Below are 17,803 nucleotides of genomic sequence, written 5' to 3'. Positions count from 1 at the left end.
GCCTTGAACACCTCCAGGAATGGAGTGTCCACAGCTTCTCCGAGCATCCTGTGCCACTGCCTCACCGCCCCCTGAGTAAAGAATCTCTTCCTAACATCTAACCCAAACTTCCTCTCTTTTAGTTTAAAGTCATTCCCCATTGTGCTATCACTATCTACTCACATAAAAAGTTGGTCTCCCTCCTGTTTATAAGCTCCATTTAAGTACTGGAAAGTCACAATGAGGTCTCCCTGGAGTCTTCTCCAAGGTGAAGAAGTCCAACTCCCTCAACCTTTCTTCATAGGAGACATTCTCTCATCATCACGGCCCTCCTCTGGATCCACTCCAACAACTTCACATTTTCCTTGTGCTGGGGGTCCCAGGCTGCACAGTGTGGGTCCCAGGCCTGGACTCCAGATGGGGTCTCACAAGGGCAGAGCAGAGTGGGACAGTTACCTCTTTCTCCCTGCTGGCCACCCCTCTTTTGATGCAGTCCAGGATACAGTTGGCCTTCAAGGGTAAAAGCCCACACTGGTGGATCCTTTTCAAAAAATTGTGTAAGAACTAAAAAAAACACTTCTCATTCATGCACACATTTGCATAATTACAAATCTTTGCATGATATCAGCTATTCTGTATGTGTCTTATGTGTCAAAATCCAATAGTGGAGCTTGTAAGCCATACGCTGCACTATTTTCCATTGTCAGAACACCATTTCAAGGTCATAGATTGCTGTGGGAAGCATGTAACAACCTCAGAACTAATTTAAATTGTTCTAGAAGGAAGTAGCCTTTTTTTGTAGATAAAAAGGCATGTTAACATTTGTGTATACCAGCCTTCACATTCATGAAAACAAGGATAATATGCAAGATTCTGGAAGAAAGATATAAAACAGACTGAACTAAGCCCAACACTGTGAAGTGTCCAAAGGAGCATCAAGAAGGTTTGTCCATCAACAACTCCCACCTTATGGCCAAATCAAATAGAGAAGAAATTCCTATTATTAGGCTTCTATAAATCTGCTGAAAGTAAGATGAATCTGAAAAATACATTTAATTAATGCTCATTTTAAATGAAATCAGAAGTCCTAGTAATATCCCAGTATGACCATCCCATTACAATTGGCATCATAACCCTTTCCTATTAAAAAATACAATTGAAAAAAGAAAAACCACATTTTCGAAAATCAACTTCTCAGTCTTCTACTTAGTAACTATATGCCCAGCATAACTTTGGAGCAAATGTGAATAAAATCTACATGTATGAAAAGAAACAAAAAAAGAATACATTAATCTGACCTTAGTACATTATCTGAATATGCATCGCTCTGGTCTTATTCACTGTATCACCCATAGAGATAGCTGTATATGCGTGGCATGGAAGAAATAAATGCCTCAAATGACCTATCAAGTATTGAAGTCTACTCAGAGTCTTCTTCAACTTATGAGTCATTTTATTGTGGGGCATCGTACACATCAGATCCAAAAGCTCCCACTTTTATCACTGTGTCTGTTTATCACGTATACTCATCCTTACTGAACATAACACATTTCATATTTTATCACTTCTACATTGTTTTTTCATAGCAGCACTAACCTGACACTTGTGGAAGTAGATGAGAATCTTGTCATAAATATTAAAATGTACAAACACTGTAGTGACTGATCTAACAGAAGATATCACTTCCCTTCACCTCATCCCTCACTGTAAGTCTCTTTGAACTTTATTTAAAATCTGACTACACTATACTAATTCTATCAGCATCCCATTACGAAAAGCATATCACAGGTTAGGAAAGCTAACATTACTGGTCTGTTCATCTGCGTTGCTTCATTATAAAGCAGAACAAGAATAACCCAGAATAACAAACTAAGTTGATACATCAGACATTTCAACTTAGACAAATTATACATGAAACATACTTTGTATGCAAGTTGACTGTCTACTTCTGAAATGGCACAGTAAACTGAACCAAAAGGAAATGAAAGAGACAAGAAGAGATATTTTTAAAATGCTGAATGCATAAAAAGTCAATGAATGAATGAAAAGCCACAAGAAAAAAAATGAAAACGGCACAATCAGACTGAATCCAAGGGTTTAAAGCTATTGCTTACTGCATTTTCACACATAAGCAAGACAGATATATCTAGAGAAACACTATAGGGTAGAGGTATATATAATAAGCAGAGTTTCTGTTTCAGTTAGAAAACTATGGAAGTAAAATTGTGAGCACTGTAAAAAAAAGCATCTGAAATTTTAGAAACTCTTCAAAGCTCCAGCTATGGAGGCATTTCTTTTTCTCACAGCCAAGGAACTCAGAATGACATCAAACTGATAACGCTAGATTTTTACCAACTTATATTGATATCACAGTCAAACGGTCTAGTGACCTTAAAAAAAAACCATTAGAAAACAAAACACAGAACAACAAACTGAACCCTCACATAAGCTATAAGCTAGTTGGGTAGACTGCTGGTAAGCCTTGCTTTATTTGCCTCTATTTATTATTCAAATACTTTCAAATAGTATTGGACATCTATTCCAGAGTGAAGCAGCTACGTATATAAGCAATGCAAAGTCAAACAGCTAACAGCAGCACTGTCCCCTCATCTATCAGTAGCAACCACAGATCAAAGGTAACTTTCAAGAGGAATGCGCAAATACCTAAAAATCACTTCAATTTAAGCTGCTGCCGATTCACATTGAGTCAAACTAAGAAGTGGTCTACTTGATTCATGTTCTCTTAGGAAAGTAGGGCAAAATTCATCTTCTTAATTAAAATGAAAAAAGAGTCAAGAGTCATGTCTCCTAGAAACATAAAGGATTTCTTCCACTGATGGCATACAGCTTGGACTGGACAGATAACCAAAGCAGATAACCCAGGGAACATAATAAACAAACTGAAGCAATGACAGGTCCTGCAAATTTCCATGTCTTTCGCAGAATAATTTCAAAAAGTAAATTAAAATATATATTATATGTACACAGATAATTCATCTGTATTTACATTCTTGTTGATAAATCATTAAGAGCACAGCATTGAAATCCTCCTCCCTACCCAAGCAGGTTTTTGTAATTATTAAGACAGGCCTGAGGTTATAATGTTCTCTACCTTCAAAATCACTACAATGATTTTAAATAGACTCTTGTTAGACTATTTTTCCCCCTTCAAATACTCATGGTACAATTACCCCAAAAAGTGTTTGACATTCTGCAATGGAACGAATAAATAAAGCATTTTCCAGTAATTCCACCCACATTTACTAAAATTAGCTCAGAATCATCTCTGAAGAAAAGAATATATTTTCCTTTTCAATGCATCTCAAAAACACTGAACTGCTAAGATCCTTCATAGTATATCAGTTTTAACCACCAGAATACCTAGCGTATCTATTTACTATGCTATCATCAGTATCCTTACATGGAAGTAAAAGTAACACGGAAAAGCAAAATTACAGTAAAAGGCAACCACTGATACAACACAGTTTTTCCTTCTTTGATTGGATGATGTCAAAGAAAAAGAAAAATAAGATGTATGAAATTGCAAAGGAAGGAATGGCATGAGAAGCCAGAAATCAGTTTTCTGTATGCTGGACTCAAAAAGAAAGAGCAACGGAATAAAAAAAGTATTAGAGTCCTTCACTAAAATTAGACAAATTAAGAAATAATTTTAAAAAAGGCATCCTCCTCCTCATTTAATCAGGAAGATGAAGCACTGGAAAAGGAACTACTTAAAGTCTTCAGAATTAGCAATAAAACAAATAAGATTCAAAGATCTTGGTATCTATTTTATTTATCTTCTCTATAACTTTGCTTTCAAATAGTTGGGACAGTTCCAGTGATCAAAGTGAAAGCATAGAATCACAGAATGGCTTGGGCTGGAAGGGACCTGAAAGCCCACTCAGTCCCAACCCGCTGCTGTGGGCTGGTTGCCCCCTACCAGAACAGGCTGCCCAGTGCCCCACCCAACCTGGCCTTGAGCGCCACCAGGGATGGGGCATCCACAGCTTCTCTGGGCAGCAGTGCCAGCGCCTCACCGCACTCTGAGTAAAAGATTTCCTCCTAAGATCTAATCCAAATGTCCTCTCTTTTAGTTTAAAACCATTCCTCCTTGTCCTATCACCATTGGATGATGTAAAAAAGTCAAGTCTCCCTCCTGCTTATTTTCCATGCCAGTATGCATCTAATCTTTTGTAACAAACTCACAGCCCAAGTAATTTATCTGCATATAATACAACAGGCATTCAAGGTTCAGAATTTATAAGCAGCCCTTAAAATACACCTGCAGTTGGCTTTACATAGTAGTTAAAATAAGAGGAAATATACATACTCTTGGGTTAGTAACTATACTAAATGAGCAGGTTAATTTGTAGTTACTGCTCTCCTCCTCAACGATTTAGTGGTTCACACTTGATGCAGTTGTAAAAGGCAACAGTAAAAATAAATCTTGACCCGAAAAATGTATTCTAAACAATGTCTAGCTCCCAAAATGGCAGAAAAATAGGTACTCTCTTCTTGAACTTTTAAATGAAATTACATAAAGGAGATTAACTGTAACAGAAGCATTTTGGTGCAAACAGCAATGAGGCAATGACTCATGTTTTGCTATTTAATATGGACATAAATCCTCCTCCTCAAAAAGCTCAGTTACAATTTCAGCAGTGAAAACTGCATCTTTTCTGCTTCTCCCTCTAAAGCCAGCTTTTTTTTTTTAATCTTGAGGCCTGCAAAACAACATAAGTAATATTACTATGTAGACGTGCATATTAAAGCAAAATCTCTTCACATTTCTCTCCTACATATACTTACTCTATCAGAGACAATTCATGCTTTGAGCAAAAACATGGTTAGTTGTTTTTGTTTGTTTTTTTTTTTTTAAGTATTTACTGTCCCTAACCTAGCCTTTCCAATGTAATTTAAAAATACTGATGTCTTAAATTTGAGCAGTTTCACATCCATTTGACATGTGAGGAAACTGTAACGTAGACATCACTCTGCACTTCCAGAAGAGTATATCCTACTTTGGAAAGTCACCCCACAAGCTGGTCAGCTGTACTTCTCATGCAGTGCAAGGAAACAGTAAAGCACCCCACTCTGGGGACATGACCCCTTGCAAGCAAAATGTAGTGGTATTACTGAGTGCAACGAGACTCCTACTTTGCAGCTCTGCGTCAGTGGAGTTATCAACACTCTGATCCAACTTGAATCCAACTTCCTGCTCCTATCCAACTGCTAAAGGGAACAGTTATACAGCAGCTTTGAAGAATTACCATTTTATCTCAGAATAAACAGACGGCTCCAGTGTTGTCTTCATTGCAGAACAAGAGTTTTCTGGAGGTAGGAGAGAAGGGAGAGCAGAACTGATACCTACCAAAATTAATTCACTGTTTTTACTTCAAGATGTGGACTCAAACCTCCAAGGCTTTCTGCTCATGCTCTTCTCATGCCCCTGGACTGTCACGGAAAATCCTGTATTGATCCATTTGCAAAGCCAGAAGAATTCTCTTAAACTGTATGATTATTGAAAAATGGATAAGGACAAGCCGGATGGATAAAACAACTTTTTTCCTCATTAGAAACATGTAAGATTATGCTTTTTGAGTTTGCAATCTTTTATTACACATTATTACTACTCATGGGTGCTGGGAACACTTATTTATATAAGCTTAAAGAATACATAAGTTTTTTAAAAACATCTGATGTGCCACAAATACCTATTTAGTTAGAGGAACTAGGAAAAGTCCATAAGAGCAATACCCCTAGTTTTGGCATTCAGCCTGAATTCACACACACACAGTACTATCATGTTGCAATTCTATTCCTATCAGTTAATTTCTCCCAGTTGACACAAGGTCTGAATGTAAGTTTTTTATGCTATAGTAAAGCTATGGAAGAATATAAGCAAAACAGAAATTACAGAGAAAAACATTGGGACTAAAAATCACACTTTAACATGATTTTTGTAAACAAAAAATGTGTAATTTGGAAGCTATACAGTGACTAAGAAATAATGTTGGTCCATAGGATGTGTTACTGCAGTGGCAAGTATCTAAAAATCCTTTAATATATACAGGGTGTATGGGTAAGATATTTTCAGCTGCAGCCAACAGGTTCAAGAAAGCACAGTAATTCCACTCAGTGCTGCTGTGAACTGACACAACTAACAAGGAATGACTCAGCTCATCTGCACATTAGAGTTGTACACATTCACAGAAGCTACAGCCACGCGACAGCATGGAACAAAGACAGCAGCTCCTGAAACAACTATCATCAAGATACTGGGGAACATATCCACAGCCTGATTGCTTTGTTCCTTAACATTAAACCCTGCAAAAAGAAACATACAGAAACACTGATTTGAATGCAAAAGAAACTAAAAGCGTAGAAATTTAAAAACAAATACCTGTATCATCAAGAGTCCATTCAAGCAGTAAGATGGATATGAAACATCTGGTACCTTGTCCTGCTCATATAAAAGTATCAGCCAGAAGCAATAAGGCTGGCCTCAGACAGAGGTTTCTAAGAGATCTAGCAGAAGTTTCCAAGTGGCTCTTTGTCTCTTTTCTCATTCTGTTTTATTATGACTCAAAGCGGAAAGCCATCTTTCTTCCATAGACAGTGGCATCCATCTGGCAGCTGTAGGGAGTGCACATTCAACGGGAAATAGTATTTCAAGAAGCGCCTCCTTGAACCAGCAAGGTTAGGGAGCGAGCAGCAACTTCAGAAACTGCAGTGAATGTGATAGCCATGTAAAACTAGTTTGAACAGATTAAGGAACAGAGTTTGGAGGGTTCTTATTTCCAAAGACTGTGAAGGATACTGTAATTGTTCAGTCTGCCAAGATCTGTACAGAAGCTGACCTTGGAAGACATTTATACAAGGTGAAGGAAAACAAAGCAAAAGAATGCCCGCGATGTTAAACTTCACAGCATCAATATCACCATCACGTTCCAATGAAATAATTCTTGCTACTTATGAATTGCTAGCCTATCTTTAAAGACCTTTCCTTGAGGCCACAGCTCTGGCTTTGGCTAAAGATGCCACTTCCAGCACAGCACAGGGCCATTCACTTAAAGAATCTGAAGCAACATTCATATTAAGGCACAGAATCCTGTAATTGTATATAGTTTAGACAGCTGGTTCTTCAGCCATTATGTTCTATTCCAGACTTCATCAATACTGTAGAAATTGCTTCCAATTTTCTCTTCAGTTTGCATTCAAGACCTATAGAGAAGTTTTCTTACACAGAAAGTTGCCCCTGAAAAATAAAACAACACATCCCTTCCCAAAGTATTAGAAATTCTAAATGATAACAGGAGATTTCCTTGAATTCCACAGTCTCAAGAACTATTTACATTCCCATCATGTTTATCCTGGTGTAAAACCCTCTGCTTAAATGATGTAGTAATCCTGGTTTATCTTTTGAAAAATAAAGCTTCGGGCTCCGAGGCTTGATAGAGTCAGTATAACCTTACCACGCTACTGACATTTCAACCAGCAGCTGGTGGAACAAAGACAAAACTCTAAAAATAGCTAAATAAAATAGTTATACAAGTATACCCCAGATAGAAGGATTAATCTTAAATCTTGATGTAGCTATTTCTTCTTGCATTCCAAATTATTCCTATCATGGCATATCAGCTGAGGCACAGACTGAATCCTGCAGTCCTAGTTCCCGAAGCCCTTAAATTACAACCAGAATTTCACCCCAGTAAAGCAAGCTCCCCTTTACTAACTACGGAAATGTGAACCAATGCATAATGGAGTGTAATCTACCTTAGTTTGTGGAAATTATGGAGCATCTCCAAGAGCTCTGAATTTAAAAACACATGAAGCAATATATCAGCACCAAGCATCATTACTCAGAAGAGTCTCGAATTACTCACACAAAAGACAAGCATTTGTCAAGTCCCAGCCCCCTACCACTAACAGCACATGCTACTATTCTGATACTCTCAAAACTGAAACGTACTAGTCTTAGAGAAAGAATTGCTGGACCACTGCTAAATGCTCCTTCTGTCTGCCAGCAGAAACTGAAGTTGAGTCAGAGCGCAGGGCCATGGAAGCATCATGCCTTAGCATGTGGAGGGCTCCCAGTGCCTAAAGTAAAGCAGTCCTCAAAACAACAGAAGATGGCAATACAATCTCCTAGTTGCTAGTTTCACTGTTGTATTACAGTCATTATATTATGGGGCACAATCTTGTGAAAGTGTTCTCAGACTTACATAAATGGATAGATTGACCTACTCTTTGAGGAGCCTGCGTTTTGTGTATTCTAACACAAAACACTGTATTGCACCCATCTGCATCCGCCTGTCATTTCCATTGGATGCATCATCAGGTTCTGAAAAACTTGTGTAATGCTATAATCCATTGCCAAATCAGGCAAAGGATACAAAAATAAATGGGTAATGTTGAGCAAGCATGAGGATAAAAGCTCCTTACAAGTACACAGTGTTGTTACGAACAGTTGGAGCTTTCTAAGAAAGGTAATACAAAGGAGAATTGTTATACTTGCACATTAATTGTGCCATTTCAAAATGAATTGTGCAGCTGTTATAAAGTTATTTATTACGTGATCATGCTTATCTAAACAAAAACAAAACAAACTCAGTCTCCTGCTGAGCAACATGTTACTCTTGCATGGTGTTCCTCCTGTAGAAACAAAGAAGCACTGTCTATACCTTGCTGGATATTCCAGATCTTTTCTGGGGGAGAACGGTGAGGTTTTCTGAGGTCAGCAGAACAGTTTTTAGATGTTGAAAAACCCCACAGTTCTTTCAACTGTGTTTACTATGAAAAAGCACAAATGCACAGCCATCAAGTTTCTCCTTGTTATGTTATGCCCTAAGATGCTCTGAAACAAACTGAATTAGCACCTCCAAAGGAGAACGTGTCAGTGCATAAGGAAGGGCTACCACTGCCCCAACATATCACAGCTCTCCTGTAGACTTCTGGAAGTCTAACTTAATGTCACAGAGCTTACTAAACACTCTGCAGCTGATACACTATACTCTCCAATCATTTCAATTTGTACTGAAGTCCAAAGAATCTTGAGATTACCACAACCTGATTTAAATCCGTTCTGCTGTTGATGGGAAAGTGATCTGTCAGCTGTGACTTCCTCTACACTCGTGCCCCCCCTTACTACTAGCTTGAATAGTTGGGCAGTTGCACATTTTTTTTTTGGAAGCGAGCACCTGGAAAATTTGTTAACATGACTGTCAGTTCCTTAATCAGACTGAGACTGCATAGCTGCAATCCCATTAGTGCTAGCACACACAAAGCATTGCAACACACAGCCATGCAAGGAAAGGAAGGAACTGCTCTGTCTGATACAGCAAGAGCTTCATTCAGCTTGACAGTGAAACTATTCCAGAAAACCTCAGCTTCATGCACACCATAAGCCAGCCAAGTCTAATAATGCCCAAAGCCATTTTACCCACTCCAGAGTCCTGTTCCCATGCTGCTACTCATTTCTCTCATGCTGGCACAGGTCTCTTCCCAGGTGATCTATTTTCAAATTAACCATTATTTTAACCATTATTCCCAGGTTAGACAGGGCCCTGAGTAGCCTGGTGCCCACAGCAGGGCAGTTGGGACTTGCTGATCTTTATGGTCCCTTCCAACTGAAGCCATTCAGTGATTCTAGGATTATTTTGGTGGTTTGGCTCAGATCAATTCCCCAGTGTGCCTCTGAGGCAGAGCACAAAGTCTGGAACAGTGAAACTGGCACTGCCATCTTCCTGAGAGAAGCAAGCAAATCGAAATGGAGATTTTTCTCTCTTCATTGTGTTCTGAGGTTTCTCAGAGCACTATATTAACCTATGCTAACTCATGACAGTTTACCACTGGTTCCTCAGCTGTCATTTCAAATCAGCAAATATGACCAACAGAAGTATTTTCACGAGTCTGAATTTTACTAAAAATAAAAGCACGTGACTTTGTATTGTTTCAAAAAAAAAAATACAGGTGTATCTTTCACTTTGAGGAAGTAAAAATATCTATCGCATATACATGTACGTATAACAGAGTCAAGGTCATGCAATCAATTTATCCACCCAATTAAGTGAGCGCAGCTTTTACATAATATAAATTGTAATTAAAAATAGACATTATTATCTTGGGCATAATTTAATAAAGATTGAAGCAGTATTTTTTATGATAGCATTTACAGCTTGAAGGTGTAGCTGGAAGTATTATTTTCCAACACATTTGATGTGACAGCTGGATCCTTTAGCATCCTACCTAGGCACCAGGACCATAAATACATAAGATGCTTAATCTGTTTATTTCAGATAATGTTTATAATCTGTTACATTACACACTGTTTAATTCAAAAGGTGAGTTGCTTGTATCTACAGAGAAAAAAAAAATCTGATAAATTAATATCACAAAGACTGAAAAAAAACAATAACAATCCTTGAAGTAGTAGCTGGTGGTTTTGATGCTCACATTTAACAACACATGCTGCATAAAGAGACGTTCAGAATTTGAGAATACTCTTGCTAATTGAAGATGGCTACAGTAAGGCACACTAATTATTTTTATAGATACATGCTAGGTTTACAAGCACTGAATTCTTTCTAATCTAGATCTATTCTGCCTTCAAAATCCATGCTAAATGTTTTCGAGGGAAGTTGAGTTGCTTTCTAAACTGACAGAACCACTCCAAAAAACAAAGTACAGTGTGTTCCCAAAAGAGTGAATAATTCAATCTTCCACCTTGATAACTCACTATTACCCTGGTATTTTGAGTACAGCAGAAATGTCAAGGCCCGGAAGCTTTAACACTAAGCAGGCACAAATTAACCCAAAGCAGCTGAATACAAAATAATACAATGCACAAAACAATATAATAACCCCTAGGGAAGCCTATCAGAAAAGCCTTCAGAAAGCAAGCCACTGTACAGAATGTGTTCTAGTAAACATCCCTGTATCCAAACCAGATTTGCATCAGACAAAGAATACATGCTTCACTGTTGGCTTTTTGCCACAAAAGGGTTAGTTCCAGTAAGACAACAAAGAGTAAGCACTCCCATTAAACATCAGAAAACACGGAAATAAAGACTACAGGCAAAAGTTGCTGTAAGAACAAAAATTGCTATCCCCAGGCTGCTTCACTGCTGGTCACTCTCTTGGCAGAGGTCATGACGTCCTGAAGAGTCATGGAGTTAAAGCATTCAGTCATTTCAGCAGTAAATCTGGCAGCTTGTCTTAATCTGCTGATGGCCTCCTATGATAAGCAATCATCTTGACACTGATACAGATGAGATAAACATTGCTATTCTGCTCTCCTGGTTCTTCTCTAGGGCCAGCAACATCCAAAACACATTCAGAACTTATAGACCACCAGAAAATACAAGGCATTCAGGTTAAAGCTCTGAAACCTAAACCCCAGATGCTAAGATGCATCTCCTTCTATGGGGCACCGAAATCCATTAGATTTCAACAAAAATTCATAACTTTTCCTGACAACCTGGTCCAAAGAAGCCCAGTTTCTCGACCAAAATATTAAGGTTAATTGAGATTACAACTGACAGTCCAATTTTCCAGCACATTCCTATTAAGTTAGAACTTGATCAGTCTAATTGAAGAATATTATCTAATTAAAATTGAGTACTCTGAGCAACATCAATCTAAAGCTACTCTTCACCCATGCTTACTTCATTTTGAAGTGACTCTGGCCATGGAGGGAGCTACTGAGCCTTTCATTTCACTTGCACAACTGTTTCTGAACAGTTCTGATGAGGCAAATCAAGGAGTTCATTTGCTGAAGACTATCCTGACTAAAAACAATCAGCTCTAGATTGATCACCTTGTCAACCTACCCCATTACACAGCTATCTGAAAATGAAAACTAATACAGCAGAAAAGAAAGCCACTCACATTCCAACAATAACATATATATATGTATTATACATAATATTGAGTTATATATATTATATAGCAAAGTTCTTAGAATGATTAGAATTGCAACTTGGAATACAAAAGCAAACTACAGTATGTAACAACAGAAAGCCAACTAAAATGAAACCACATCCCTTTGAAAGTGATGTTTCAAACTGCATTAATATGTCAATGTACTCACTGTGTACTAAGTACGTGTATACAAATGTATTGGCAACCATGCCCATGCCAGGGAGGTTGGAACTAGATGATCTTTAAGGTCCCCTCCAACCTAAGCCATTCTATGATTTATATACTGGGAAGACAATGAACAGAAATCAATGAAGTATATGGCAAGACATTGTGGCTAGATACAGATAGATGACATTTAGAAATGAAAGAAAGATTATGAGATGGATATGAATATGTGCTGCACAGGCAAAACAAATAGCTTTATAAGGAATAACATTAATAAGTAAAAGAGCACGTCAGAAACTTTGTAGTATTACTGCCAAAAGAGAAGTAACACAAGTGATGAAAAAAGAATGAGTTGATAAGAATGGTAGGAGAGCTGAGAAAGAAATCTCTCATATATACAGTAGCAGGAACCAAACATACACACATAAGAAAAAAAAGAAGAAAAAGAAAAAGAAGAAAAATATACATGCTATTGAGGTACTACAAACCTCAGAGAGCAAAAGACTATAATTCTCTCCAAATAGGATGTCAATGCATCTGTTTTCAGACTACACAGCTCAGGCTTTGGAAGCAGAAATCTAGAGGGGGTGTTGAGGAGAAGGAGTTTCTACTAAAAACACAACAGCTCTGCATATAAGCAGACGAGGATCTGAGTTTCAGGGTGGTGAGAAGAGGGTGGAGGTGGGTTCTGGAGGGGAAGGCCAGAAAATGAGAAGTGACTGGTTTGTTTTTTCTGTTTGTTTGTTTAGAATGAAAGCCATTACAAATTGAGGGCTCTTCTTGTATTTGCACAGAAATTAATTACTAAACGTCAGCTTGCTGGATCATACAAAGGCTTCACTCAGTATTACTCAGCTCCATTGTGCTGAATGTGTACAAGCAACACTACTTGAAATATACCCCCCTTAGTAAACTAAAATTCTCCAACTAGAAGATTCAAGTTATGCATATAAGTGACAATATAAAAACCAATGTGACCTGATGTTAAGCATTTCAATACTACTTGTAGATACCAAAGGTAAAGATACATACTTCTTATTACTGCTCTTGCTTTTTTATTATTATTATTATTATTAAATGAAGGGACAACCTGAAGGAAGTCAAGTAATTCATCTGCATGAGAAAATAAGGCATGAAAAGTCCAAGTTGACATCACTGTCCAACAGGAACAGGCAGGGATACTGCATTATAATCGATGAAAAACAGCAGACAAGCCAAAAATATATACCACTGTGCATTACATAAAGGATACCATTTGTGTTACAAGCAGCTTTTCAACTCTGCTTATATCCTACTTGGTGCAAGGAAAGCAGCACAGAGCAAAAGCTTCCCCTGGATTAGTGTATTAACATACCTGGACAATCACAGCAAGTGATTGCTTTACACAAAGCTTACCAAGCAGAGATGAAGCCACCTTTCAGCACAAAGGTCTACGAAGAGGCAAAAAATGAACATTTCAGCACAAGGAAATGAATATTATGTCCCCAGAACAGCTGTTCATGTAGAGAGAAAGCAGATGAAGATACCAAGAGAAGTTCAAGGCCAAGTTCAAAAGTAATTAGTTACATGAAATATATGATGTAGAACCTTTCACCCTTTAACCAGGCAACGATCCAGTAATGACATACTGCTTGAAACATCATTTTTATTGAGAGAAGAGCAAAGAAAGGAACAAATAAATTTGTGGCTACAGGGAGGGGAGTTGAAAAGGGGAGTGGGAGGAAGCCAGCCCTGCTGATTGCTGTGAGGTACAAAATGAAATTGATGTGATTTTCTGCAACGATATGCACCGCATGCAAACTGTTTTCTCCAAAGTTCCCTAGAGTCAACAGATTGCTTTCACATTATTTTGATTACAGGAACTATTTCCAATACAAAAGTTTCTAAATCAGTATTTCATAAAGTTTAGCATCAAAAGAAACTCACTACTAAGAGTAATAGAGGCAGACAAAAATGCTTACCTAAAAATAATGCCACGCATCCCAGAAAGGGAAAACTAAGGCATTGGGACTGTGTACTCTAAACACTGAGGGCAGCAATAGACCAGAAGAACACTTAGAACAGCGGAATAAGCAAACTGAGAGGGAGCTGCAGCTGGTTCTCCAATTACTATGCATTGTGCAAAAACAAATACTCAAATCAAAATCCCTCAGAACACTTGTAATCTCAAAGATGACACACAATTGCCAAAAGTGATCTATATTTTAGAATATCAGCATTTAAGTTGTCCAGTAACTGCAAATATATATATATATATATATTTAAAGAACATGAAGAGGGAGGTACAATGGAAAACCACGGGGAAGCATTAACAGAGCATCTTCCAAAGTATTGCATAAGGACTACAAAACTAATCTCTCAAGTTTTCTCTTCAGAAATGTATTCAGGCAGCTGAATACATTCTCTCCAGATGTATTCAGGCAGCTCTGTTATCAGCTTGTGTAACCACTCATACTTCAGAGTGAATATGAAGGCATTGAATAAAGGGCATTACTAATGTTAACACTCAAGGCTTTTTGCAAACCCATCTGCTGGGGAAAAGAAGATGAAGTACAACTCAGTGTTGGTGAGGGCCATATTAGAAACTCAAATGTTGGTACACCTACACAGGCATCACAGGCTCTGCAACTTTAAAAAACACAGCTACAGTACCTATCTTTACCTTACTAACACGTCCAATATAGCAGAAAGTAAAAGACAACAACTACTACGAGACAGAAAAGAAAGAGAGTGAAGAATAACAGCACTAAAAAAGCCATATGTAAACACAAAGGTAAGTAATGTTTCACAGTAATGCTGGAGGAAATACCTGAGCAGGTAAAGAGCCCTTTCAATGTCATTGAGTTCTTCATCAACTGTCAATCGTTCTATTTCTTCTGGTGTCTATCAAGTGTGAAATAGAGATTATGAGTTCACAATGCCTTCCCGTTGCCTTATTTTAATCCTGTTACCAATCCCATCCTCCCCGCACCCGGGGATGCTCCAGAAGTGATCTGATTGCTATCCCTGAGCCAACATCTCAAATTCAGTCCCATCGATCCCTCAGTGGGGGAAAGAAGGGCTGGAATTGAAGCACAGCCCCACGTCAGACACTATGGCCATTCATCACTTGAAAGAAAGTATAAATCAGTCACATGTACTTTAACCTAAAAGCCAAAGTAAGTCTGGTTTTGGTGGTTTTTTTTTTTTTTTGTTGGTTCTTTATTTTTCCCAGCATAGCAGTCCCATGATGAAAATATTAGAAACGTAGAGTTCAATACGCTTTACTCCAAAATGACTGAAAACGATCCCTGATACCCCGGTGCTGTAAACCAGACCGCCTATCCGGACAGCTGCCCACAAACACAACCAGCAACAACCTCACACGGACTGCAAAGCATCGTTCTATTTCCGAGCACATACCTTCAGACTCCTGCGCACCGGCCGCTCTATAATAGTTAGTTCCTGCAGGTCTTCTATGTACCCGAACAGATTGCTCTGCCCAAAATCCATGTCGCTGGAGCAGGGTACGGGGCGCATGGACGCGCCGCAGCCCCCGGCAGCCGCCGCTCCGCCCGCGGCTCACATCGCGCTGCCGGCACCGCGCAACGCCCCCTCCGTGCCTACTGCGGCCGGGAGCCCGGCACACTGCGGCACGGCACCGCCGAGCTCCCGCCGTCAAACTTTGTGCGACCGCTTCCCCGGCCGGGCAGGGAGCGGGATGTGCCCCTCCCGGTACCCCGCGGAGGGGGTGTTAGGAGCCAACTTTCCCCTTCTCGCCCCCCAGTGCCGAGCTGCGGGTCCCACCGTTCACCGCCGGGGCACCGAGCGGAGCAGCCTCTCCGCGCAGCCCGGGTGCCGCCCCCCCGCCCCGGGGGGAGGGACGGTCGCCGTGGCGCAGTGACGCTTCCCGCCTCCGTCCCGCTCCGGTAGCGCAGCCCCCGAGGCGGACGCGCCGCACGGCGCCGCAGGCAGCGCGGGGGCGAGAGATGCGGGCCGGACCGGGGCAGCCCCGCACGCCGGCAGCCTCCGCAGCGGGGCCGCCCCAGCACCACGAGCCGGTCGCCGGGGCAACGCGGCGCTACAGCGGCCTCCGCGGGGCAGAACGGCTCCGAGCGCGGAGAGATCGGAACGCGTGGGGGGGCGCCGCCCCCTCGCGGCCCCTCAGCCCGCGTTCCCCCGGCGCAGCTGGGCCTCACAGACCTCTCCATGGACGGCTGCAGCTTCCCTGGGTGTTTTTGACCCACCGGTGTCGTCCGAAGCAGCTCCTTCCCTCCCGGCCCTTTGTGGCATCTCAGCCGTACCCTCGCCCCACTCCCCAAACTATTTCGAAGCGAACATCGAACGAAGCTGGAAACGTTGTGAATTTAGTGAAAAGCCCAAAGCAGGTTCCTCCCCCCGTTAATGCTTTCAAACTCAATTTCAATTAATAAGTAAGATAACCGACAAACTCGGCAGTGATTTGTGATCCTCCAGCAATCACTCACACTTTTCCTAACCTCATGTTCTTCCCCCTTACTGCCCCTTACCTCCCCTCCGGCAAAGGGACTCCTTCTGAGGCACCTACTTGCACCTTGGCAGCTGTAGGATTTATTCTGCCTCAAAGAGTACATTGGACATACGAGGAGAGTATTAAAAAAATGAAAAAGCCAATTTTTGCCCTTTTTAGGATGGACAAATAACGCGGAAAATGCTCTCTTTCTGAACAATTCAGCACCTTTGGGAGTGGACAGGACAGGAATCTACAACAGTGCCCAGCATTCAAGTAGCCAGGGAGGTCTGTGGGCTTCAGGACAGTGGCAATTATCACAATGAAAACAACAATCAGAGTAAATAAATAAAACAACATAACTGTAAATATTCTGTAAGAGTTTATTTGAGAGCTTAGCAACATTTCACCGCTACTTTGATACATGTGTACCACTCAGTAAGTTGGGTTGGAAAAGGTAATTCCGGAGATTGGTAACGCTATACAGCCTATTGTTGAGAATGTGATCAACTTCTATTTTATAATCAGTATCCCAAAGTAATAACACCAAAACTGCCAGCAGAACAAAAACACACAAACAAACAAACAAAAAAACTCACCCTGATCCAAAGTACAAATAAATAATATTCTGTTATGTAATAGAAAGCCCAAACAGTCCGTGGTTTCAAGAATGGCGATGAAGCACAAGGAAACACTGCTTTAAAATCTCCTTTGCAATAGGAAAATCTGTAAATAGGGAAAGTGACCAGACAGGAAATTGAGAAGTTATAACTGAGTTTAAGTTATCTCAAAGCAATCGATTAACTACCTCCAGGAGATGGGAAATAGTATATATATGTTCTCAAATTCAGAGTCCTGGCTCCAGAGACATCCAACATCTTCAAATCTCAATCAAGAAAACCCTTTTATAAGCTCTTTCACACCTCATTTCTGGTTATTTCACCTTGCAAATGGCTCTCGTGAATCTTGAAGGTCTTAGGAGAACAAAGAAGTTTCCTTTTGTGTTCTTCAAATTAGAAACTTATTGCAGTCTTCAAGTCAGATATTGGAAAAGTCAGTCTTAAAGAACGAAGTATGTTAAGGTTTACAACTAGGATGTTTTTTCACATCACATTTTATATTAATTTTACAAGCCACAAAATAACAGGCTGTTTTATATATATTTATATATATATATATATGTATGTAAAGATGCAGACAACTCCTTTAATGCCTTTAAAAGTCAGTGCTTATGATTCAACCCAGGGCACACTGTGCAGGCATGACTCC

General features: G+C 39.9%; 1 protein-coding gene across 6 annotated transcripts in view; it reads right to left on the bottom strand.

Annotated features, from left to right (window-relative positions):
• PPP4R4 (protein phosphatase 4 regulatory subunit 4) overlaps positions 1-15,918 on the bottom strand; it is a 62,774-nt gene extending 46,856 nt beyond the window's left edge. For 4 of the 6 annotated variants that reach the window (XR_003075304.3, XM_421339.8, XM_015287765.4 and 1 more), the window contains exons 1-2: positions 15,469-15,918; positions 14,876-14,949 (exon numbers count right to left, since the gene is read on the bottom strand). Coding sequence is in view for 3 of the 6 variants with exons in the window: in XM_421339.8 (XP_421339.3) it covers positions 14,876-14,949; positions 15,469-15,585 (191 nt within the window). In the remaining 3 variants the exon portion in view is untranslated. Of the gene's footprint in view, positions 1-5,350; positions 5,490-13,461; positions 13,497-14,875; positions 14,950-15,468 lie in introns of all 6 variants that reach the window. The other 2 variants (XM_046941921.1, XM_046941920.1) reach the window with 2 other exon arrangements.
• Between the last annotated feature and the right edge of the window lie 1,885 nt (positions 15,919-17,803).

Source organism: Gallus gallus, chromosome 5 (genome assembly GCF_016699485.2).
Source record: "Gallus gallus isolate bGalGal1 chromosome 5, bGalGal1.mat.broiler.GRCg7b, whole genome shotgun sequence".
Taxonomy (NCBI): Eukaryota; Metazoa; Chordata; class Aves; order Galliformes; family Phasianidae; genus Gallus; species Gallus gallus.
The sequence above is the reverse complement of the archived record's forward strand: the minus strand, read 5'-3'. Positions and strand labels throughout refer to the sequence as shown.